Genomic DNA, 23144 nt, shown 5'->3' on the forward strand with positions numbered 1-23144 from the left:
GCCCGCAGAGCCCGGCTCGGCCGTCCTTGCTTCCTTGGTCTCCGCAGCCGGTGTCCAGAGGGCCTGTGCCCTCCTCACCAGCGAAGGGGTCGACGTCTGGGCTCGTGCATAAGAATGCCCGTCTCCTTTGCTGGGGAATGAAGCCTTGTGAACAGCGGGGCAGAGCACTGCCCACCCAGGGCGCGGCAGGTTCGGGCGTGCACCGGCTCCTCCGAACGCCCGCAGTACATCCTCCGCGTCCTCCCTGCATCCAGGGCGACTCATTTCACAGAGCCACGGCCTGACAGCAGCTCCAGCAGGAGGAGCCGAGTGATCGAAGCACCATGGCGGGCACAGCCCTGTCGCGTCTTTAGAAAGGAGTGTGTGACGTCAGGCTCTCTGGAGGTGCAGTGAGATCCCCCTAGAGCTGATAATCGACCGCATTTGTGACAAATCGAGGCTCTCCGAGATCCTTTGAGGGCAGTAACCTTGTTACAGATGCAGAGAGGACACCCCGAAGGAACCTGGAGCTGAGGCTCTTCAACAAGCAGATTCCATCAATTAAAATACAGCTGGGGGAGGACCCAGCAAGCATCCTCAGAACACGGGCTTGCCTTCCTCTCGCCCCAAAACATCCCACAAGAAATTCACTAGGCACCTGTGCCTGTGGGCGCGATGGTGATCTTGCATCCTGGAGGGCACCTAGAGGGTCTGATTGCTAAACCGCTCTGCTCCTTGCCTCCCAGGCAACCCTTCCTACCCACCCCTGCTGTTCGGCACAGGATAAGAACCATGTGTGCTCACGGTGGGCTCCCACCCCGTGAGCTGATCTACCTACCGCTGCAGTTGTAGGGAGGTCTGCCTGGTGGTATTTGAGATAAAGGTTTGGTAAACTTTTCCTGTAAAGGGCCAAAGAGTAAATATTTTCGGCCTTGTGGGCCATACAGACTTTGTCATGACTATTCAATCTGCCTGTAAAGTGCAAAAGCAGCCCGAGAAGTGAATGAGTAGGCCGGGTGCCGATAAAATGTTATATACACCAACAGGTAGCCGGATGGATTGGGCCTGCCGTGGTTTGCCAAACCCTATTTTAAACAATTTCTGACAGAGGCCGTGCTAGATATCAATACTGAGCACTTCCCAGAATGTGAAAATCAGCAGCTCAAAAGGGGGAGCCGAGGAGTTCCTGGGTTGTGGCTCAGCGGCTTAAGAACCCAATGCTGTATTTGTGCAGAGCAGGTTCAATCCCTGGCCCGGCTCAGTGGATTAGGGATCCAGTGTTGCTGCAAGCTGCAGCGTAGGTTGCAGATGCAGCTTGGATCTGGAGTGGCTGTGGCTGTGGCCAGTAGCTGCGGCTCCAGTTCAACCCCTGGAGCAGGAACTTCCATGTGCCACAGAAAAAGGCGAGAGGAGCCAAGATGAGCATCCAGAACAGAGGTGTCCGCTGGAACTTGGTGCAGTGGTGGGAACATTCTGTGTCTGCACTGCCCAGTATGGGAACCAGTGGCCCCGCGTGGGACTGAGCACTAGAAATGCATCTCGTCTGACTCAGGGACTGAATTTCTAATTTTATTTAAGTTTAAACAGCCCTCGGACAGCACAGCTTTCGAGCAACTGGCCCTTACCAAAACAGAGCTGATGCAGGAAATAGAAAATAACCTAAAAAAAATCTACTTTATATCTTCACTGAGCCTTCAGAGAATAAATACTTTGCTAAATTAAGAGCACATAACCTGTGGAAAAAGCAGCAGTCTACAGAAGTATTTTAGCCAAATGAAAAAATAACCATGAAAATCAACCAAATAATTCAAGAAACGGCAAGCCAGGGTTTATGTGGCATGAATAGTAAAATTCGTCATCCTGGTATCTCTGGATAATTATTGATAGTGAGGTTGCGTGATAAGCTCCTCTTTCAATAAAAGAGAAATAATGTTTCCACCACAACCTAGACGTGGGACTCTAAATTGAGCAAAACCGTGGAGGTAGTGAAAAAGAGGTGAAAGCGTGTTAAAACAGTTCCTTTGTCCCAGGAAAATCAGAGTTTGTTCCAGTTACGATCCTGATAGATTCCCAGAGGCTGAAATAAGCTTGTTAGCAATGTGACATCACTAAGACCTGTAAAGAGAGGGTACAGAATTTCTATGTCACCTGGGGGGGGAGGGGGCAACAGAACACTTGACCCGTTTGGGGAACGTTCAGGCATGGTAACCGGCAAAAAAGCAACAACAGACGTCATACTCCGTAATATAATATTATAGGAATATTTTCAAACATGACTCATTCCCACTCTGGAAACTGTTGCTGCTATTCAAAGAGTCCCAGACTGGGTAAAAAAAGAAGCAGACTATATACCATTTACTGCTTGTAAACGACCGAAGTGAAGTGAAACAGAAGGCATGCAGAGGACGTGACGGGGAGAGACCACAGCCAGACGAAGATGAAGAGGAGAAAGGTCAGACGTCCGGCTCAAGGGCCGTAGTGGATGTGTGTGTGTCTGTAATTGATCAGGAAAATGTGATTGTAATGAACCTTTCTACACCTGACGACGTAGCTCCTAAATCCAGCCCGTAGATACAAAAGCAATGGGAACCCATCAGAGAGTGCATGACGCAGCCCAGCTGCGTCAGAATCGGTCCACCCGTGTAGACAGAAAACGGACCTCAAAAAATTAACAATCCGTTTAGCAAGTTGGACTTAGCGTGTATGTTTAATATGTGATATATTCATGTATAATTACGTCGATGCGTGAACACACATAGTAAATATGCATATCGTTGTTGTTTTTAGATAGCCAAGCGCATTCATAAAAACTGCCCATCGACTCGGGTCCAAAGAGAATTTAAATAAAAACCCCCAACGCCTTTAAATTCCATTGCCCTCTTTTAGCTCTCACAGTTTAAAAAAAAAAAAAAATCAGCTGCTTTATCCCAGAGTGTTGCCCATCTTATGTGATACGGGGTCCTTACACCAATACACGTTCATAAAATAGAAGATTTGGGGGAGGAGCAACTGTAGGATTGTACCCTTCAGTTCCCAGAAGTTTCACGTTTTAATGCTTTCATGGAAAAGGATCAAGGTAGGACTGACTTCCTTCTGCCTGAGTCCCGAGTCCCGAGGGCCAGTGGAGACGAAGAAAAGCTGGGATTTTTTTCCCCGAGATGTTTTCATTTTTATTCCTGTGGCCGTAATCATTCTCTGTCGAACAGTTAGAAAGTGACCCAAGAGAGTGTTTTCGTCAGCTCGACTGAGGTGTAATGTACATACCAGAAAATCCGCTCCTTTTAAGGGTCAGGTGTGGTGAACTCCGGTCCATTGACACAGCCGAGCAGTCATCCCAGCCCCAGTTAGGACATTTCCATCACCCCCTCGGAGGTCCCTGTGCACCCTTCACAGTCTCTGCTCCCGTCCCAGCCCTCGGCAACCATGGATCTGATTGCTCTCCCCCAGGGTCTTGCTTTTTCTAGAAGCTGCCTGTATCCGTGGACTCGTGCCCTGCCATATCCTGTGCCCGGCCTCTCTCACAGCATAACGTCTTTGAGGCTCGAGCATGTCCTAAGAGGAGCCTCTCGTCGTTTTTGTACTGATGTCTTCAGAACATTGTCAATTCACTTAAAAACCCAATCGGCTGTATTTCACCTGCCATTTTCAAGAGATGTGCAAGGACATTGGAAAAAACAAGCTCGTGTCTCTCATGCCGATCCGATATGTCTCCTCCAGACTAGTTTTGAGGACTCCTAGATGGACCCGTTAGGAATGTATTTTGGGTGCACGATGAGCAACCTGCCTGCAGTGGTTTCGTAAGAAAATGATTTCTTTTTCTCATAGAAGGTCCAGAGGTTCAATGGCTCCATCATGCCATCCGGGATCAGGATTTTTTTTTTCTTTCTTTTTTTCTGGATTTTCTCTTCTTTTGGCTTTGCTCTTCAGGCTTGTTTCTTTACGGTTCTCATGGGGCTTCTTGAGCTTCTCTGTAGTCAAAGCAGAGAGAAGAGAGGCGAGGACCAGGTGCATGGAGAGCCGTGCTCGGGGGAGCAGAAGCTCAGCCCGGGGCCCTGCCGGCAGGCTCCTGTACCGTCGCATTGTCCAGAAGCGGGTCACAGCTCCTCCCCTTGGTGTGTGGGAGGTGGGACACCAAGAAGAGGATTGTGAGGCGGGCTTCTTTCCATCACAGGCTCTCCCTTGGGGGCTGGCTCATGGCTGCCCTCTGCAGGACGGGGGTTCTCTAGGCGAGGCAAAGTGGGGGGCGGGTAGCAGTCAGGTAACCAGCAGCACCCCTGTGTAACTATGACACCGCACTCTACACCTGTCCGGTCATGGTACCATTAGCTGGTGGCTCCTGGCTGAGAGTGGAAAGCAGACACAAGCCAGGCATTCTCAAAGCCTTAAGGTTTTGGACCAGACTGGGATGTGGAGATAATCCGTTCTGGGATCTCTGCTTATTGGGGGGAGCCGGCCGAAACCTTACAGTCGAGTCGCGAACCCGCCTTCTCTCCTTTCTTTCCGAGGGTGGGGGGAGTGCGGGTAGGACCAGGTAACGTCCCAGGTTCCCTTCTAACCTGAGTGTCCTGTGCACTCCCGACTCCAGGTGAACATGATGACCTTGGCAGAACACATCATTGAAGCCACACCTGAGCGGATCAAGCAGGAGAATTTTGTGCCCCTGGAGTCCCCAGCCCTGGAAAGGACAGACGCTGCCACCATCAGCAGTACCATGAGCTGGCTGGCCGGTTACCTAGCCGATGTCGACCACCTGCCAAGTGCTGCCCAGATCAGGTCAGTAAAGCCTGAGGGCTGGTGCCCGAGGGAGGTTCCTGGGTCTCTAGCTGGAGGCACAGGTGGCTCGCTGGTTCTGAGGAGTCTGGCGGAGCGGAAGCCCTTGTCCTGGAAGGAAGCACATGTTAGGACAGCCTCTTCCACAGCCTTCCCGCTCACCACCTCTCCCCACATCAGAGATGATATAGCGTTTCCCACTGGTTAAGTTACAGTTTCACTGGCGGGGAGTAGGGGAGCTGCTTGGAGGGTTTTGGGGAGCTGTGACGTGCTGCAGCTTGATATGGGATCTTGGTTCCCAGACCAGGGATTGAACCCCGGCTGCAGCAGCAAACGGGCCAAGTCCTAACCACCAGACCACCAGGGACTCGCAGACTCTGTGGGTTGAGTCCTTAGCACAGTTCCAAGCTCACCGCAGGCGCTCAGTAGGACCGCACTCACGGAAGGATCCGCGGAGTCTGTTAGCCGCTTGCCTGCCTGCTTCACGGGTGCAGTGGCTTCTGGTGGCTACCATCTCATCCCGTGGACCGGCGTGGCGGGGATCCTGCCAGCCAGCCACCAACCTGTCTGTCCTGTGTCTCCTCTTGTTTCAGAAGTGCATATAACGAGCCTCTCACCCCTTCTTCTAATACCAGCCTGAGCCCCGTCGGCTCACCAGTCAGTGAGATAGCTTTCGAGAAACCCAGCCTCCCCTCTGCAGCGGACTGGTCTGAATTCCTGAGTGCATCTACCAGTGAGAAGGTGGAGAACGAATTCGCTCAGCTGACCCTGTCCGATCACGAACAGAGAGAGCTCTACGAGGCTGCCAGGCTTGTCCAGACGGCTTTCCGGAAATACAAGGTGAGGAGACGGAGTCCGGGGGTCCCGACCTCCTCAAGCCCGGGCGCGTCCGAGTCATCCAGACAGAAACGGAGGCCATGTCGTCTTGTCGCCTCTGACGCAGTAGAATTCTTATTTGACATTATTAACTAGGTCACATCAAAATTATTCACAGTGTTCAGCAGAAATTGGCACAGCCTTGCACATCAGCTGTAATGTGTTAAATGTTAAAAAAAGAAATTATTATTTTATTATTATTATTATCATTTGTCTTTTTGCCTTTTCTAGGGCCACACCCGCAGCACATGGAGGTTCCCAGGCTAGGGGTCCATTCGGAGCTGTAGCTGCCAGTCTGCACCAGAGCCACAGTAATGCCGGATCCAAGCTGCATCTGCAACCTACACCACAGCTCACGGCAACGCAGGATCCTCAACCCACTGAGCAAGGCCAGGGATCGAACCCGAAAGCTCATGGTTCCCAGTCGGATTCATTAACCACTGTGCCACGATGGGAACTCCAAAAAGAAATTATTAATAGTTGTCAGAAGCTCTGCTGAAATAAAACTGACAAGTGGGGAGTTCCCGCTGTGGCTCAGTGGGTTAAGAACCCAACTAGTATCCATGAGGATGTGGCCTGATCCCTGGCCTCGCTCAGTAGGGTTAAGGATCCGGCGTTGCCGTGAGCTGTGGTGTGGGTCTCAGACGTGGCTCGGATCCCGAGTTGCTGTGGCTCTGGTGTAGGCCAGCAGTTGCAGCTCCGATTCAACCCCTAGCCTGGAAACTTCCATATGCCTCAGGTGCGGCCCTTAGGAAAAAAGGAAACAAGCAGACAAACAAAAACAGACAACGAGTGCAATGGTTGTCACCATCTGAACTTAACATTGGTAATAAAATGGCTGTTTATTATACAGTCAACACAAAGTCATTTGACACCTCTGCCACAAGGAACTGATCTAGAGCAGGGGTTTTTGCCTGGAGGCCTGGGGACTAATTCTTTTCAGCCCATGAACCCCTAAAATGTTAAAGTGTCTGGGTGAGTGTTTTGATGGGGGCAGGGGCAGAGCCTTCTGTAACTTCTCAAGGGCGTCTCTGATCTCTCTGGACAGTGTTAAAAGCCACCACTCATCAAGAGCCCAGGACTTGGCGTTATCTTAGGAAAGGCAGTGGAGAACAGCAGTTTTTAAGGACAAATAGGAGCTTCGTGAATTCTTTAAATACTTGGAGAAGGAATGTTTTAGGCTTCCTAATATCCAGAGGCGATAGCTCTATCTCGAAGCAGATTTATTCTGTGAATAGTCAGAGATTTATTCTGTGAGTTCGTTTTTCTTCGTCTTTATCCTTGGTGTCCGCTTTCCCCTGGGCTTTGGTAAACCTCAGGCCTCAGCTCTGAGATAGTTCATCCAACAAGTCCTGAGTCCATTCACATCTTGGGAAAGTTACATTTCTTATACTGGATTATTTCTTCTTTTCTTTCCCCAATTTCCCCTGAAGGGCCGACCCTTGCGGGAGCAACAGGAGGTGGCGGCAGCTGTCATCCAGCGCTGTTACAGAAAATACAAACAGGTGAGCCGGGTCCTGAGTTGCCACGGGAACGTGCTTTGTTCACGCAGCATCCAAACAGGCCCCCGAGGAGTCTCCTGTGTGGTTTGGCCAGAGAGCACACCGTCCAGCACCTAACTCAAAGACTGGCTTTGAGCTGCCTGGATTAAAAATCAGGGGGAAATGCGCCAGAGGAGGGACAGAAAAACAAAAACAAAAAAGCCACCTGCAACTGATGCCACAAAATAATTTTTGATCAGATTGTCGGCCTTAGCGTTACTGCTGCCTGCAGTACTGGTCTGACGCAAAGAAAGTTATTTGTGTCTGAAGTGGGGCCTCCTCTGGTCATCTTCCCTGAAAGCCCTGCAGCAATTAAAGAACACAAGGGAGGAATTCCCACTGTGGCACAGTGGGTTAAGCATCCAACTGCTGCAGCTTGGGTCACTGTGGAGGTGTGGGTTCAATCCCTGGCCCGGTACAGCAGGTTCAGGATCCGGTGTTGCCATAGGTCACATCTGTGGCTCAGATTCAATCCCTGGCCAGGAATCTTCCATCTGCCCCAGGTGCGGCCATGAAAAACACATAGGAGTTCCCATTGTGGCTCAGTGGGCCAAGACCCCGACTGGTATCCATGAGGATGCTAGTACAGTTCCTGGCCTCACGCAGTGGGTTAAGGATCCAGCGTTGCCACAAGCTGCAGGTAGGTCACAGATGAGGCTCGATTCTGGCGTTGCCTTGGCCATTGCTGTAGGCCGGCTGGCCGCTGCAGCTCCAATTCGACCCCTGGCCTGGGAACTTCCATATGCTGCAGGTGTGGCCCTAAAAAGACAAAAAAAAAAAAAAAAAGACTATCTAAAAAAAAAATCAGAAAGAGCACGAGGGAATGTGATACAGTGACAAAACAGAAGGTAATACTGGCTGTTGTCTTTGACCTTGAATTACACAAGTGATATCATCTTCAGCCGCTTTTCCTTTCAGCGTCTTACTTGGTTAAAAATGAAGAATCGTAAAACTCTTTGAACACGTAAAGAAGCCCCGAATCCCTTAAACTGTTTGGCACCCCTTAGTGAAGCGGGGTGAGGGCCCGAGACGCTGTCGCGCCCTATTGCTGTTCCCAGAGCGTGCGGTGGGGTCACATAGCTCCCGTCAGATGGGGCAGGAATCGCTCAGAGAGGACCCGGTTCGTCCTGGGTCGGTTAGGCTCACTCTCTCATTTTCCCTTACAAGCATCTGAAGGAAATGACTTCCTTCCCATTTTATAGACCAAGAAGCTGAGGTTCAGAGACGTTAAGAGTAGACCTTTCTAACCACCCAGGTGGTTATAAAACATTAAACATGGCCCAGGTGAGCTTTGACTGGTTCATAGGATAAAGTGCAGTCCTTTTAGCAGAGTCTGGAACCTTTTCATTAGGTGGTGCTTTGGGTAGGTCTTACATTTATTTGCATTTAAGGAATAATAAATGCCGCGATGCGTAAGAGCCACGTAGAAAGTCAAGGTTATTTTCTTTCGTTGTGATCTAGGATTTGCTTTGACGTCTGGTGTGGGTGGCCGTTTTCTCGAGTTTCTCTAGGATTCAGCCCTATTCATGGCCGGGGGTGGCGGGGGGGGTGTCTTCAGATTTCAGCCAGTTGAGTTCAGGATCCCAGAAAGTAAAGGTTTATTGTGCAAACGCTGACACCGCCGTCCCCGTGGCCCCAGAGCAGGGAACCGTCCTGGTTTCTGTTTGCCGAGCAGGCGTCTTGTTAGCATGAACCACGCTCAGCATCCATTTCAAGTCCGTGATGACCACAGGTGTTTATTCCAGAATGTGAGTTGGTTGTGTGTTTTTTTTGTTTTTTTGTTTTTTTTTTAAATCCCCTTGCAACGAACTGTGGTCCACAACCAGGAAGGTGGAAGGCATTTTTTTTTAAATACTGACAAATATAAGACAAGTATTTTGGAAGTTGGAAGGCATAAATATAGCCAAGCTGCCTTTCTTTTCCTTTTTTTTTTTTTTTTTGGTGGGGAGTTTTATCGGTTCTGGTGCTGGTTTTTCATTTCATTATGTGCAGCAATCTAACATTAATCTTGTATTTTCTGTTTCTCCCCAAGCTGACATGGATAGCCTTGAAGGTAATGATACACCCAAGTCCTCTCACAAACCATTCCACCCGAGTCACAAACTTCACACCCATCACCAGCTCTAAGAAGGGCCCATGCAGATGGCACGGTCACCCAGTAGGCATACCCTGCTTGCCAGGCCACCTAACCCCAGCACATCTCTCCTCTGGGGACCATGCGGTTGTGCCATTGGAGTGGGTTTTGGCAGGGACAGTCTCTGGCCATGTCCTTGGCCGGTGTCCGTCTAAACAGGCCATCCAGGACCATTCCCGTGAACCCAGTGAGCCACTGAGCAAATCTGCCTTCTCCGCAGTGCCCTCCCCGTGGCCCGGTAGGTTCCGAATGGGTAGCCAAGGTCATTAGAAGCCCAGGAGCGCCGCGGGCTGCAGCCTTGTCGCCTTAAGAGGCTTTTTTGGACCAATGGAAATGCCAGACGGGTCAGATGAGCGGACAAGGATTCTTGCAGGAGGGTCTGGAACATTCTGAGAAGTCCGTTTTTGCCCCTCCTCTCACCTCACACAGGCAGAGAGGCGCTTAGGCCCAGGGGTTTCCGAGGCGCCTTGTCTGCAGGATGGTAAGTTGCCTTCTTGCGAGCAGAGCGCTGCACCCTGGCCTGTGGTCCTCAGAAGCCGTCTATTTTGTTAGCAACCTGGACATGGCTTTTTTTTTTTTGGTTATTGTTGTTGTTTTGTTTTTAACATGGAGAGCTCTGCAGTTTTCATGCCTAGAGACTGGCCTGGGCGAGCACCCCCCACCCCTCCTGCCCCCCCCCGTGCCTTCAGGCCTCACTTGCCAGCAGGCTGCGCGCAGGGCGCTGGTCCGGCTCCCGAGCGGTCCCCAGCCCTGTGACCACTTCCCAGGTTTCACGGCTTCACCTCCATGTCGGTCGTCTGGGCGTTTGTCTGTTGCAGGTCAAAGGTGTCAGCGTTTCATGATAAGCCTTGTCTTTGGGACCTTGTAACTCAGAAGTTGGTCACGTGGGGTGACAGTTAGAAACCAGTTGCTGACTGCTGAGTCCGTGGGTGTTTGGCAGGCATGGGGAGGTTCATGCAGAGTGTTTCCAAGTTGGATAAGAAGTAATTGTCCTGAACATTTCAGATGCTCCTTCCTAAATACCCCCGCCCCATTCTTAAGTGTCTCTGTATATTGCTTTTCATTAAAACTTGTTTTCCAAGAAGGACAAAAGATTTTGATATGGGGTAGGGGGGAGAAAAACACATTTAAAATGATGCATTGTCTGGAGATGTGACCCGCAGGGTCGTATTTTGCGTTGTGGAAAGGTAGGTGCGGAGATGCGCAGTTGGCCTCATGGCAGCTTGAACCCCCAACAGAAAAGGTGAAAACGCAGGGGGAAGAGTGGTTTTCCTCCGTCCCCTCCCCGCCTGCTGGGCTCAGAGGACACACAGGCCTGCACAGCCCCCGTTGTTACTGCCGTGTTTATTCTTGTTTCCCCTGCAGTATGCACTTTATAAAAAGATGACCCAGGCTGCCATCCTTATCCAGAGCAAATTCCGAAGTTACTACGAACAAAAAAAATTCCAGCAGAGCCGGCGTGCCGCTGTGCTGATCCAGAAGTATTACCGGAGTTATAAAAAGTGTGGCAAGAGACGGCAGGCTCGCCGAACAGCGGTCATTGTACAGCAGAAGCTCAGGTGAGTGGCCACCTGCTGCAGTCGAGAGAACCCCCGGCTCGGTGGGAAGGGCTGCCCTGTCCTGCCCTCTGCAGCTGGCAGTTATTTCCTCCCCAGGCCATGCCAGATGCAGTGTCTTTGTGTCGTCACACCTGTGCTCTCTGCCTGCGTTTGTCTTTTTAGCGCCCTCTCTGTCCACTCCCCTCCCCAGTCATTTTCATGTCACTGCCCAGGTTCTGCTTGTCGCAGAACCTGGCAGGACCAGAGTTTCTACTCAGAGAGGTGGCACCCTCCTGTAATTGTCTAAATTGTAGTGTTTCTGCACCTGAGACCTTGGAAGAGTGAGTAGAGCGAAGCCATATGCCATATGGGAGAGTGTAGCAAAAACGTTGCCCATAGTACAATACGATGGCCAAAGATGTCTAGAAAATAATAGGGAGTTCCCACTGTTGCACAGTGGATTAAGAGCCTGACTGCAGCAGCTCGTATCACCGGGGAGACACGGGTTCAGTCCCTGGCCCAGGAACTTCCATATGCTGCAGACCCGGCTATTAAAAAAACAGAAAGAAGGAAAAGAAAAAGAAAATAGTACCCCAAAGAGAGTGGCAGATGCGGGCAAATCGACTTTTGAACCCAGAAAGCCTGTCTCATGCCAGGGGGCCTTTCTCAGCAAAAGGTGTGTGTCCAGACTTGGGGCAGAGCTGGTGTGGGCCGTCTGATTTTCAGTCTTTCACTTGTCTCCCTTCACATTGGAGCAGGTATCTCTGCTCCGCTCCACCCTCCCCTCCCAGCAGCGCCCAGACTCCGAACCGTAAAACGCGCCCAGGCTGTCGGGTTTGGTTTTCTGTCCCAACTCAGCCACTTTCGGCTTTTGTACGTCGAGCTTCCTGGGACAGTAACGAATATTCTGGCTTTTTTCAGGAGCAGTTTGCTAACCAAAAAGCAGGACCAGGCTGCTCGAAAAATAATGAGGTTTCTCCGCCGCTGTCGCCACAGGTACATGAACCCTCATCTCGACATTTTAGTCCCAAAAGCATAATGAGACCACCCCAGTCACCTTAGCCACGCACGAACTCCCAGATGCCACTAGTCCCCCACAGATAACCAGGGCAAACGTCCTGAATGACACGAGGGTAACAGAACTCTCTCAGATAGGGACCGAGTTGCTGCCGTGAGCACGCTGGTCAGCTGTTGCAGACGATGCTGTGTGTGTTTTGAATCACGGGGAGTCATGCCAGCGTGTTTCTGTTTTAATTTGGGTGCAAGGACAGCTTAGTTGGACTAGATCTTCGTTCCAGATTTTCCTTTAACCAGCTCTCTCCATGCCACACTGCAGTTATATCCTTCACTCTCTAAACCCTTGCTGTGCTAATGTGAGTCCACACAGAAGAGGTTCTGTTCCCAAGGAAAGGAGAGGAAAAAACCCCGTTTTGTGATGCAGAATGGCCACTGGATAGCTGGCGCCCTCTGCTGGCCGTGTCTGAGCAAACACTCTGCATCAAACCCTCTATCACAGCCAGGCTGTGATGAGCAGGCTCTGAGATGGTGGGAGTGAAACTGGGCAGGGACGGAAAGGCACCTGGGATGGGAGGTTGCATTCCAGCTAAAAGGGGGCCCCCCCGCGGACCCCAGCCTCTTCCCGCCCGTGAAGCTAAGCCAGAGAGTTTCTCTTTGTTTTCTGAGTCTGAGACGCCTTTGTGAAGACGAGGGCCTCGACCTAGATTTCCGGGGGCTGAACTTGTTTTCGTGGCGGAGTCCTCTGGCCTGCCCTCTGTGACAGAGGCTGTCTGAGCTGTGTTGAGACCACCCGCCACCTGGTCGTGTTGTTTCTCTGTGCATCAGGAGCTGCGCGGTTTACAGAACCGAACTCGCGGTCCAGTCTCCTCCTCCTGTTCCACTGCACCCCAAGCCCCGGTGTCCAGAGGCACTTTGATTCCTCAGAGGTTTCACTTTAGTTTTTCCCCTCCTCACACTGTCTGCTTGGCTCACCTTGGCAGTATGTCAGCTTTGAGGCTTCATAGGGGTTAACGGGCTCCTCGTGTGCACTTTTACTTCAGTGAACAAAATAACGCTCTTACATGACATTGGAAGGGACCACGTAGCCACACAGGCACAGCGGTAAGACCTTTGAAAGGAACATCCTTTAGGATATTTACGGTGTTCTCCAGCTAGAATGCTAGCTTACCGTAGGTCTCAGCAGCCCCTTCGCTCTCCACCAGGCAGTGATGGGGTTTCTTCCCCCACCCCTGCGGTGATTAACTCCCCAGTGAGGTACCAGTATCCATCCTCTGAAATAGTACGTCTTGTTAGGAAATGCACATCAGGATACGGGACCTGGCTGGGACATGCGGAAAGTAAGCCTCCAGGCGCTGCCGAAGTCAGTCTCTTTTCCCGATTGTTCATTCATGCCTTCAACTTAGCGGCAGGGACTTGTAACCAAATAGAGCCGTGGCTGCTCCTCCTCTGGTGGAAGTGTCAGGGGCTTACCTGGGCCCTTTCCCCTAGGTTCTCCCACATACTCCCACTCCTCTCCCCCTTTCCTCTTCCACCTGCAAGACAGAAAACCCCCAGAGGATACACCCTGCCCCCAGATTTTATCTTCAAGGAAGTTGCCTTAACGTTGCTCTTCCCTGGAATGGTCACGAGTTAAATTCTCCTTGGTCCTTCTGGGTCTTGCCGGTTTTCAGACTTGGAAAATAGTGCAACCATGGAGATTACGAGCAAAGCCTTGTGAAGTCCCCTGTTCGTTGTCTCCTCTCTTTTCCGGCCGAAACCGCCCGTGTTCACTTGGGGCGAATCTAGAGGCTAAGATATTTCAACCAAACATAAACACGGAAAAGACTGCTTCCCACAGGAGACTGAACAGAGGGATGGGTTCCCTCCTGCTTTCCGAGTTCTCCTTTTGTAAACGAGCAGAGGCACTCACAAGGGTTTTGCCTTCCTCGGGCCCGTATTTTACCCAGTGATAACCTCATAAAGCTCGCAAGACGGTACGTTAGGGAGAAAGCTTCCGATTATGGAGTCTGAACCTCTGTTCTCCCTTGGGGATTAAACAGCGACCCCTACAGGCTCTGTTCTTCCCTTGCCCTTTACTGTTCCAAATGTTAGACAGATGTGCAGGCAAATTGGAATCACCTTTGTATACTGACCGTGGACACTGCCCATTCCCATATATTCAGGGAAGGGACTTGAGGCAATCCTGGCACTCTACTGTGGAATGAGAAGTCATTTTCCCCAGGATGAGTGTCACTCTGTTGCCATTCTGAGTTACTGAATGTTCTTTAAAGAGAAACTGTCGTTTGCCTTGTCCCTTAGAAGCATTAAAATAGAAAATCTCTTGGGACACACTCTTAGAAAAGGTAGGTAGGACGTGGCGTCAGGCATCAGGAAGAAGTGTCCTGTGGCTCAGGGGTTTTGCTAAATCATGTGACCCCAACATTTTTAGACAGAAAAGTGAATCACTGAATTTCCCACCTGCTCATTCCACATACCCCCACCACCCTCCTCTTCTTTCTTGCCAAAAAAAAAAAAAAAAAGGAACCACGTTATAGTCTTTTTTTGTTGAATAAAGCTATTTATAAGATTTCTGTTGTGACCCTCACATGCTAATAGCTCTTTGGTGTTGTTTTACTGTCTAAAGCCCCCTGGTGGACCATAGGCTGTACAAAAGGGTGAGTGTAGCTGCCTGCTAGCCAGTTTATCTTTATCTTCCATTTTCAATATTTTGCTTTTTGCTTGCTTGCATGGGGCTGCAGCCTAGGTATGCCAGTAAGTTTCACATCCATTTTGAATGAAATAAGAGAAAGTAAAAACTAACCCTCAGTACTAACCCTGCTACTCTATACGACAGGACAGCAGTCACATACCACCTGAGAGGTACAAGTGCATGAGTGGCAGGAGGACCTTCTGAAGCCACCATGGGGCATGCTTAGCACTTGGGGGGAGAAGCCTTCAGTATACGTTTTAAAAAGGGCCGGGGAGGGGGGACGAGGTTAAATCTAAACACGGCTGCACGCGAAGAAAATGTTAAGCAGGTGGTGATTTGGGATGAAAGTAATTTGCCACATGACATTCTCAACGACCACTGTGTCGAAATTTCTAAAGCAAGAAGACTCACTAGGCGATACTGACTTTTTTTTCAACTCATGGATGTCTTGTTTAGCAAGACACAGTTTGGTTACCCAACTTTCCCTTTCCCTGGTGCTGCGAGGTAAGTCGGTGCCCAGAGCCGCCCTTTCAGGACCAGCCCAGGACGTTGGTTACCACCAAGAGGTCGAGAGTGACCTCCAGCCCTTAACGACAGGGCCGAATACAGAAGGGGTGACGGGAAGTGGCCTAAATCCACACATGCTGTACTGCAGTGAAGAGCGGATGTTCCGAGAGAATTGGTAGTTTAAAGACATGATAATGGGTAGGTGTTCAGTGGACGTATTAGTGTTTGTGGGGTTTTAGAATATGATGCTGATGTGTAAGTACGCAGGTGAGACTGTAACACGTCTTTGGTTGCAATAAAGGCTTTCCTGGCAGAAAACAGTTCTTTAAAAGCCAGGACTGGAATTCACCAACGTCAGACTTGAATCTAGATGAACCTGACACGTGGTTATCTCAGGGGGAAGTGGTGGGGGAAGGCCATGGGCATGGCGCTGTGTACAAAATAAATAGCAAAGGCCTGTAGAGCACAGGGAACGCTGCTCAATGTTGTGTAATAACCTAGAATGGAAAAGAATCTGGAAAAAAATGCATATGATATATATACACCTATACGTGTGACACTGAGTCACTTTCCTGTGTACACCTGAAACTGACACAGGGTTGTGAATCAACTGTACTTCAATTTTTAAAAAGTGAAGGGAGGGAGGGCAGAAGAAAAAATGTGACATTAGGAAAAACCTCCCCAAAAATTTGACAGTTTCTGTCTTGAGACTTAGGAGAGGATGCATTTGAGATACAAGATGGCAGTTAATATCTCTATCAGCTCAACTACGTTCAGAACCTGCCCTCTCGATCATTGTAAGTCAACTCTAATGGAAAAAATAAAGATCTTAAAAAAAAAATCCTCCCTCTGAACCTCACACTAATACGGCATGAGTCATTTGCAAGATTTTGGAGAAAAGATCACACTTCAAAAAAGCCTCGAACTTCTAATGTCCCTGGAGATACCATCTCCTGTCTGACTGTGTATATACATTGATGTGAATGTCGTCATGTTTTAAGCCAAGGGTCTGAAAACAGTTCTTTAAAAGGCCAGATAATAAATGTCTTAGGCTTTGCGGACCATAGAGTCTCTGCTGCGGGACAGTGGTTCCTCGTCATCCCTGGGCGCATGCCTCTAAGACCCCCCAGCAGACGCCTGAAACCATGGATAACCGTGGATAGTACTGAACCCTATAAACACATAGTGACATGTACATATATAACCCTACACACACACACATAACCCTATATACATATATATACACATACAACCCTGTATACACATATAACTCTCTATATATAATCCCATATACATATATACACAATGTAACACTCTACCCATATGTAAATGTATACATAATCCTATATACATCGATACGCGTACACGTATAACCTTATGTACATCTATGCCTGTACACACATAACCCTATACACACAGACACACATATACGTACACACACCATCACACTTTGTTTTCTCCTGTGCTAACAGGTGGGTGGCATATAGAGTGTGGATGTGCTAGGCAAAGGGATGACTCGTGTCCCAGGCAGGACAGAGTAGGACAGTTCAAGTTTTCATCACCCTACTCAGAATCGCACACAGTTTAAGACACACAAATTATTCTATCTGGAATGTTTCACTTAGTGTTTTGAGACTGCAGTCACCCGTGGGTAACTGAAAACCTTGGAAAGCAACCACAGATGTGGGGGGGGGGCTGCTTGCTTAGTTCTGCCATCGTAGCATGAAAACAGCCACAGACAATCCATGAATGAGTGGTTGGGGCCATGTTCGAATAAAACTTTATTTACAAGTAAAGAGACACATTGGGCTGGATTTGGTCCACAGGCTGTAGTTTGCTGACCAAGGTTGACAGGAGGTGTGAGTTTTTCTAAGTTCTTTCTAAATCAAGACCTTATCCCTGTAAAAGGTTGAAAGCCTCGTCATCTATTTAAAACCGTGGATAGTCACTAAAGGAGAACTTTGTTTAAAAAAAATAATAATGCAGCTACACTCCTTTATAAATGTAACTAATCAGGCCGAATTAGGAAGTTGTTGACACTTGAAATATTTCAGGTCCCATATGGCAGAGCTGGCTCGGAGCTGCCTGTTTTTAAAATGTAAGAGGAAAAGGAAACATCTCCATTTCCTTTTTTCAATTTCCCTTACACTCCGCATACACAGATCATACATAGACCATACATCTTTCCATTTAAAAAATAAAAACTCCAAGGGAGCAGATGCACTTCCTAGTATTCTACTGTACTCTTAGGTTGTAATATCTTGCATGTTATATGCAGTTTATATAGTCTGCTGCAAGGAGCCAACGTTTTAGGAAGAGCGGTTGCTTAGGTCCTTTTGAAGCCTGCTAGGTTGTGATACATTCATGGTCATTTTTAAGAATACTTTCACTAAAAAGTGCCTTTCCATGCCAACCGGGGTCCCTACCTTAATTTGAATGCCTGCTATCTTCTGCTGTGCATTCCTAAAATTCCTCTGTACACATGGGAAGTTGGAATTTCACAACATCCGCTCTGCCCCTTAGTCTCAGGGGGTTTGAGAGAAAGGGACGGAGGAGCTTTCAGGCCCCCTCCAGTTCAGCCGTATTTCTCCAACGTGCGGGTTGAGGAATAGCCCACCTCGGTCTTGTCCACTCTGTCCATTGGGGAAGTCACAGTGGCACTCCCTCTAAGAGTCCCCAAGTTGGGGGACAGAGCTTTCTCTGAGAAGGATTTGCATTCCTGGAGTTTATGTCAAAGAAGATAATGTGTTTATTCATGTATCAAATGCATCGCATTTAAGGTTTACCCATCTGACAATGATATTCGAAAGCTTAAAAGACAGCTTATGGTACAGGATGTGTAAAACACAATTTGACCCCAGCTCCTAAGTTAATGAGGCAGAAAGATACCTAAAAAGGAGGGCGGGAGTTCCCACTGTGGCACCACAGGTTAAGAACCTGGTGTTGTCTCCGAGGCGGCGTGGGTTCAATGCCCAGCATGGTGGGTTAAGGATCCGGCACTGCTGCAGCTGTGGTGGAGGCTGCAGCTGCAGCTCGGATTCAGTCCCTGGCCTGGGAACGTCCATGTGCTACAGGTGCTGCTGAAACAGAAAAAAATATTTTTTAACTGAAAAAAAAATCCAAAGAAGGCCGTGTCAGTTACCAGAATTAGGACACAATATGCTCATTCCAGCAGCATCGCAATTGGAAAATACCAATTGTGTCTTCACCCCTCTTCCGTCTCCACGCGGGGAAGGTGAGCCAACACCGAATCTACTTCCCGGAGTCCAGCTCGCTTTGACTCGGTCTTTCCTCCAGACTCGGCCCCTGATTTATGCAGTGACTCTAAGTGAAGGGATGCAGCTCCAATACTGTCACAGGGACGTGTCTCGCCTTGACCGCTTAACTGTCTGTTGAAGCGGAGACAGCACACACACACACACAGATGTTTGAAGCCAGCATTTTAAATCCTTCTTCTCAGCTTGCTTAGGTGTTGGACCTTTTCAGCCAATGGCTGAAGGCTCCTAAGATGGAGGAGCTGCTCACACAGCACAGGCAGAAAAGGCTCCTTGCCTGTGGGATCTCGGTCTCATCAGGACGTTAGTCAGTGTTAAGCCAGAAACCAGGCTTCCTCAGACGGAAGGGAAGCAGGTGGTCGAGGGCCGAGTCGCAGCAGATAGCGAGACGCTGGCCCTTGTCGTCTGAATACCTTTTGGCCTCAGATAGATCTCGTCTTTCCCAAATGAGATCAGGTCCCCATGCTTTGTCCCCTGTGCCAGTCCCTGCAGGTATCAAAAACGGTGGCAATGCTAGTATCGAAATAACCGATTTTTTTGTAAATTGCTGGCCTGGTTACCCGTGTGCAAGAAACGTGGGGGAAGCCATCCAGCTGGCATCAGAGAGCCTTGACTGGAGGAAGAAGCACTAACCCTTTGGGGTCACAGATAGTTACACCACAGGTTTTGTCTGTCCTTTGGGCCACTGGGTTCCCAAACACGTAGCTTGACCAGATGCTGCCAGTTTTCTTGGTAAGTAAGTAGCGCTGAGAGCAGCCGCCCGGTGCAGTCTCTCCAGTGGGTCACTCGCAAGCTCCACGTACACTTTCTGAGTTGTGCTGTACACTTTGATCCAAGGGCCGGCCCTCTCACGGTGCCAGCAAGCCAACTGTGGCCTCCAGAAGGGTCACGGTGCTGTGTCCACAGCTGGCGAGTGGACGCGAGGACTAGTTTGCGAGGGGCCCGGTCTGCTCCGTGAGGAGGAAGGGACGCACGTGGGAGGCGTCACCGTGCATGTCGTTGCAATCGCCAAAGTAATTCTGTCTTACTTGCCTCTTTTAGGGAATGAATATTTTTGGAACACAGTGGTGTGTGTTAACTTGCAGCCAACATGCTCTGTGTCATTCTTATCGGGCCTCTCTGTCTTTTTTGTTTTGCAACCCAAATGAGATTGCTGGAAACTGGCAAGACCTCTCTTTGCCCACATTCCCCCACGAGCTGTTGCGGCTCTCAGAGCAACAGGTAACTACGCAGAAAGCCGCATCTGGCTGCCCTGTGTATTTCTGACGTCCAGCATTGCGAGAATATACCTGCTGAACTCCACCGACTCATGAAACATTCCCCTGGCTGCGCAGTACTGAGTAGACGTAATGGAGCAGCTTTGCCTAACGCTTTTCCCATGGAGCCATTGTTTGCTACGAGTTTCTGAAGCAGGCCTCCTCCATTTACTCATAAATGATCATTGGACGTCCGGTGGAAATAAACCCCGTGGGCTTTTGCTGGCTTCCAGTGCTGTTGCTTTACTGCATCACGTCAGCACATCACGATGCAACCTGTTTTCGGTTGGGGTTTGGGTTGAGACGGCAACAGTAGCCCCAAGAGTTGGTGATTTTCAGCCTAGAATGCTTGGGGAAAGCCCTGAGACGAACTGTAGTGGTTGAACAGTCACAGGGCAAAGTCTTGCTAGTCTATTGAGCGCAACTCCAAGTCCGTAACGGGCATGCCGTTTCCCAAGGTGCGGATGCCAGGTTCAGAAACGCGGGCCTGGCAGCTCTCCCTATTGGGACCTGCAGCAGCGACAGTTTCTGCCTTGTATTCATTGTCTTGACGTCTCAGGGAAGACACTTTGCCTGACTTCTCTGTGATGAAATTCAGAAGTCGATGTAATTATCACTGGATTTGTTTTGAGACATAACCTGGACGTTATTCGATTCCGTTCTTTCCTATAGCCCTCAGTGGGTCCAGTCATTCCTTATGAGAGCCAAGGACCCTTAGCCGAGTTTGTATAACATAGCTTAGCAAAAGTTTATTGGGCATCCGGAGTCTAAGTTCTCTAGGCCCGGTACTATGTGTACTGAATTTTCAAGTGTAATTCCAATTTCAAGAATTCCTCCCTACATTTTCCAAGTTTTCATACTGAAAATATGCTTACAATACAGGTATTCTCAAAGCACGTGGTTCAGGAGTTCCCACATAGTACAGCAGGTTAAGGATCTGGCGTTGTCACTGCAGTGACTTGGGTCACTGCTGTGGCACAGGACAAACAGTCTGTGGCCCGGGAACTTCTGCATGCTGCAGGCACAGCCGCAAAAAACAAACAAACAAACAAAAAGTAGTCCAATCAATTGATCTTGATTTTGGTCTATAAAATTGATTTTTTTCCTCCACCGAATTTTTTGCAGTTGTTTTTTTTTTTTTTTTAATGTCACGTGAAAACATTTGTGAGACACAGAAGTAGTACCAGATGGAGAGAAAAACATAAACTTTGTAAAAGAAGATACCAAGCACAAATAATTATTACAAAAGAAGCACATGCTCATTGTAGTGCATTTTGGAAAGTAAGCAAAAGGAAAATCAGCCACTGATAATAACTCTTAAACTTTCATGGTGTGTCCATCTCATGGTAGAGTTATGTTTAGTTAACCTATGCCTTTTAGTGATTATTCAAGTCTTGAACGACTGAGACAAGGTAGCCACAAATTTTGGGGACTGCGTGAACCACTCTCATTCGAAACATTGGTCTCTTAGAATTTATTAACAATTTCTAGTAACAGATGGATGTGGTTCTGAGTCACTTTGGTGAGGCTAATGAATTGTCTGCTTCTCTGGAGGCAGTACAACAGTCAAACACCTTATCCACCTTGACATTTGGAAACCAAACAAAACTTTAGGCACCGCTGTCTTATCCTAATAATCTGCCCAGTAACACAAACCTCCACTTGTGATTTCAGCAGAGCAGACTGTAAAAGTCTCTCAATTCCACCCAAACTTTCAGAGGTAAGTTAACATCGGCAGAGTCTGCGGACTGGAGAATGAGTGAATTAAAGCCTTCTGTTGCCTCGATTCTCAGACTCATTCTTCTCACCTGTTTCAGGTCTGTCACTGTCATGAAATCAACCAGTGCATTTTATGTACAGGTATTCTTTTTTCCCCTCCAAAAGTCACAAACAGCACAGGCTCTTACAAAGGATGACGTCTTAGAAGCGCGCGGATGTAGTGGTCATCTGTTTCAACAGCACACTCATCTCACGCCAGGGACGTCACACAATGCATGTTTCCTATTACAGACTTCAGGGAAAACCACAGTAAGAATCGGGTTAAAAACAACTGGGGGTTGTTGTCCTGAGCTGTTGCTAGAGGCGGTTGAATAGCGAGGTCAGATCCCTCCTCTGCCATCCACCGATGTAACGCGGGGTAGGCTGCTCAATCCCTGCACATCTCAGGCTCTACCTTTGCAAACGGGAGATGGTGGTGATACTCCGAGGACTGAAGAGGGGACACATACTCAGTAACCTGTGCAGATACTGGCTCATGGGCGTCCTCTCCCTTTCTTCCCCGATTTCTCCCTTAGCAGCTTTCCGTAAACAAGCAAAAGCAAAACAAAACCCTCCTAGGCCAATTATTTTGATACTTCGTATTTATAATGCTAGTAGACTGAAAAATTTCACCATGAAACTAAGAACTAAATTCTCCATTTGAGGTCAGGAGTTGTGAAAGCCTAGAAAATAGATCTGAACACTGGAGTTTCTCATTCGTCCTGTGGAGACGGTCGTAGGCATGCCGTGTGTATAGGTGCGACTTTCCTTTACCTTGGTGGTGCGTGAGGCTGTCACCAGTTTTATGACACAGTATTTACATGGTAACTTTACACCCGTAGGAAGGAGTTCCCTGGTGGTGCAATGGGTGAAGGATCTGGCGCGGTCCCTGCCGCCGCTTGGGTCACTGCTGTGGCATGGGTTCAGTCCCTGCCCTGGGAACATCCACGTGCCGTGGTCGCCTGCGCGCGCTCCCCCGAGAAAAATTCATGTAAATGTCGTTGACGTTTTTACTAGCTCGAAAGAACCTGCGAAAAAGCTGCAAAAAGACCCTTTACCAAAAAAAAAAAAAAAAAACCCACAAAAACAAAAAGGAAAAAATATTTCAGTTATCTCCACTGTGACCCCTGATTATAGATGGTTGGATATGAAACTGCATAAAACACTTCTGGTTTAGAATTAACGTTCCTTTTGGTTTCATCCCAACGAGGAGCTTGAGATTTTGGAAGCCTTTCTGTAGGGAAGTTGTGGATGGATCCCGTCAGGTCTTGAGTTGAGAATTTTCCAGCTCCTAGAAAGCCCATCAGTCGTGGAGTCTCTGTTGCGCATTTGTGGAGGAGTCCTGTACTGGTGCAGCAGTATACCATGTCATATTTGAAGGAGCATGCACATTTTGCGGTCATTCAGCAACGAGGTCTGCACAAGTACAGATACATTGCATGCCCAGAAGTCAAGGTGGCATCGGTGCATGCATTGCATTTCTCCAGCCAAAGGGCTGTTAGTATAGATACTGCATGTTTAAAAATTGAACACAGAATAGCGCATGTTTCAATTTTTAAAAAGCCACTTATTTATCAAGTATGCATGTCCAAAACTAGGGACCTGTAATGACGCACATTTCTGTACTGTCACTTGATCCAAACTGCCCGGCAACTGAATCTATATTCATATGTATCTATACAGTATACTTCATTATACAGTTTAAATAGTACCTGGATCCCGTTCTGAACATAGCAGTGTATTCTAAAGGTACCTATGAAGAAAGAAGGCTTTAAGAGTTTCGAAGATAGACTGTTTGATCAAG

At 48.7% G+C, this 23144-nt stretch overlaps 1 protein-coding gene across 31 annotated transcripts in view; it reads left to right on the forward strand.

Annotated features, from left to right (window-relative positions):
* Nucleotides 1-23144, forward strand: part of CAMTA1 (calmodulin binding transcription activator 1) — an 861094-nt gene that overhangs the window by 833073 nt on the left and 4877 nt on the right. For 6 of the 31 annotated variants that reach the window (XM_084962655.1, XM_084962657.1, XM_084962647.1 and 3 more), the window contains 8 exons: nucleotides 4565-4752; nucleotides 5343-5589; nucleotides 7059-7130; nucleotides 9199-9219; nucleotides 10666-10859; nucleotides 11760-11834; nucleotides 14479-14509; nucleotides 19368-19547. In XM_084962655.1, coding sequence (XP_084818781.1) covers nucleotides 4565-4752; nucleotides 5343-5589; nucleotides 7059-7130; nucleotides 9199-9219; nucleotides 10666-10859; nucleotides 11760-11834; nucleotides 14479-14509; nucleotides 19368-19547 — 1008 coding nt within the window. Of the gene's footprint in view, nucleotides 1-4564; nucleotides 4753-5342; nucleotides 5590-7058; nucleotides 7147-9198; nucleotides 9220-10665; nucleotides 10860-11759; nucleotides 11835-14478; nucleotides 14510-19367; nucleotides 20694-23144 lie in introns of those variants that run through there. The other 25 variants (XM_084962661.1, XM_084962660.1, XM_084962651.1 and 22 more) reach the window with 11 other exon arrangements.

Source organism: Sus scrofa, chromosome 6 (assembly GCF_054392235.1).
Source record: "Sus scrofa isolate SSC_HxYL_T2T_F1_AM1 chromosome 6, Sscrofa_HxYL_maternal_Yorkshire_Landrace_v2.0, whole genome shotgun sequence".
NCBI lineage: Eukaryota > Metazoa > Chordata > Mammalia > Artiodactyla > Suidae > Sus > Sus scrofa.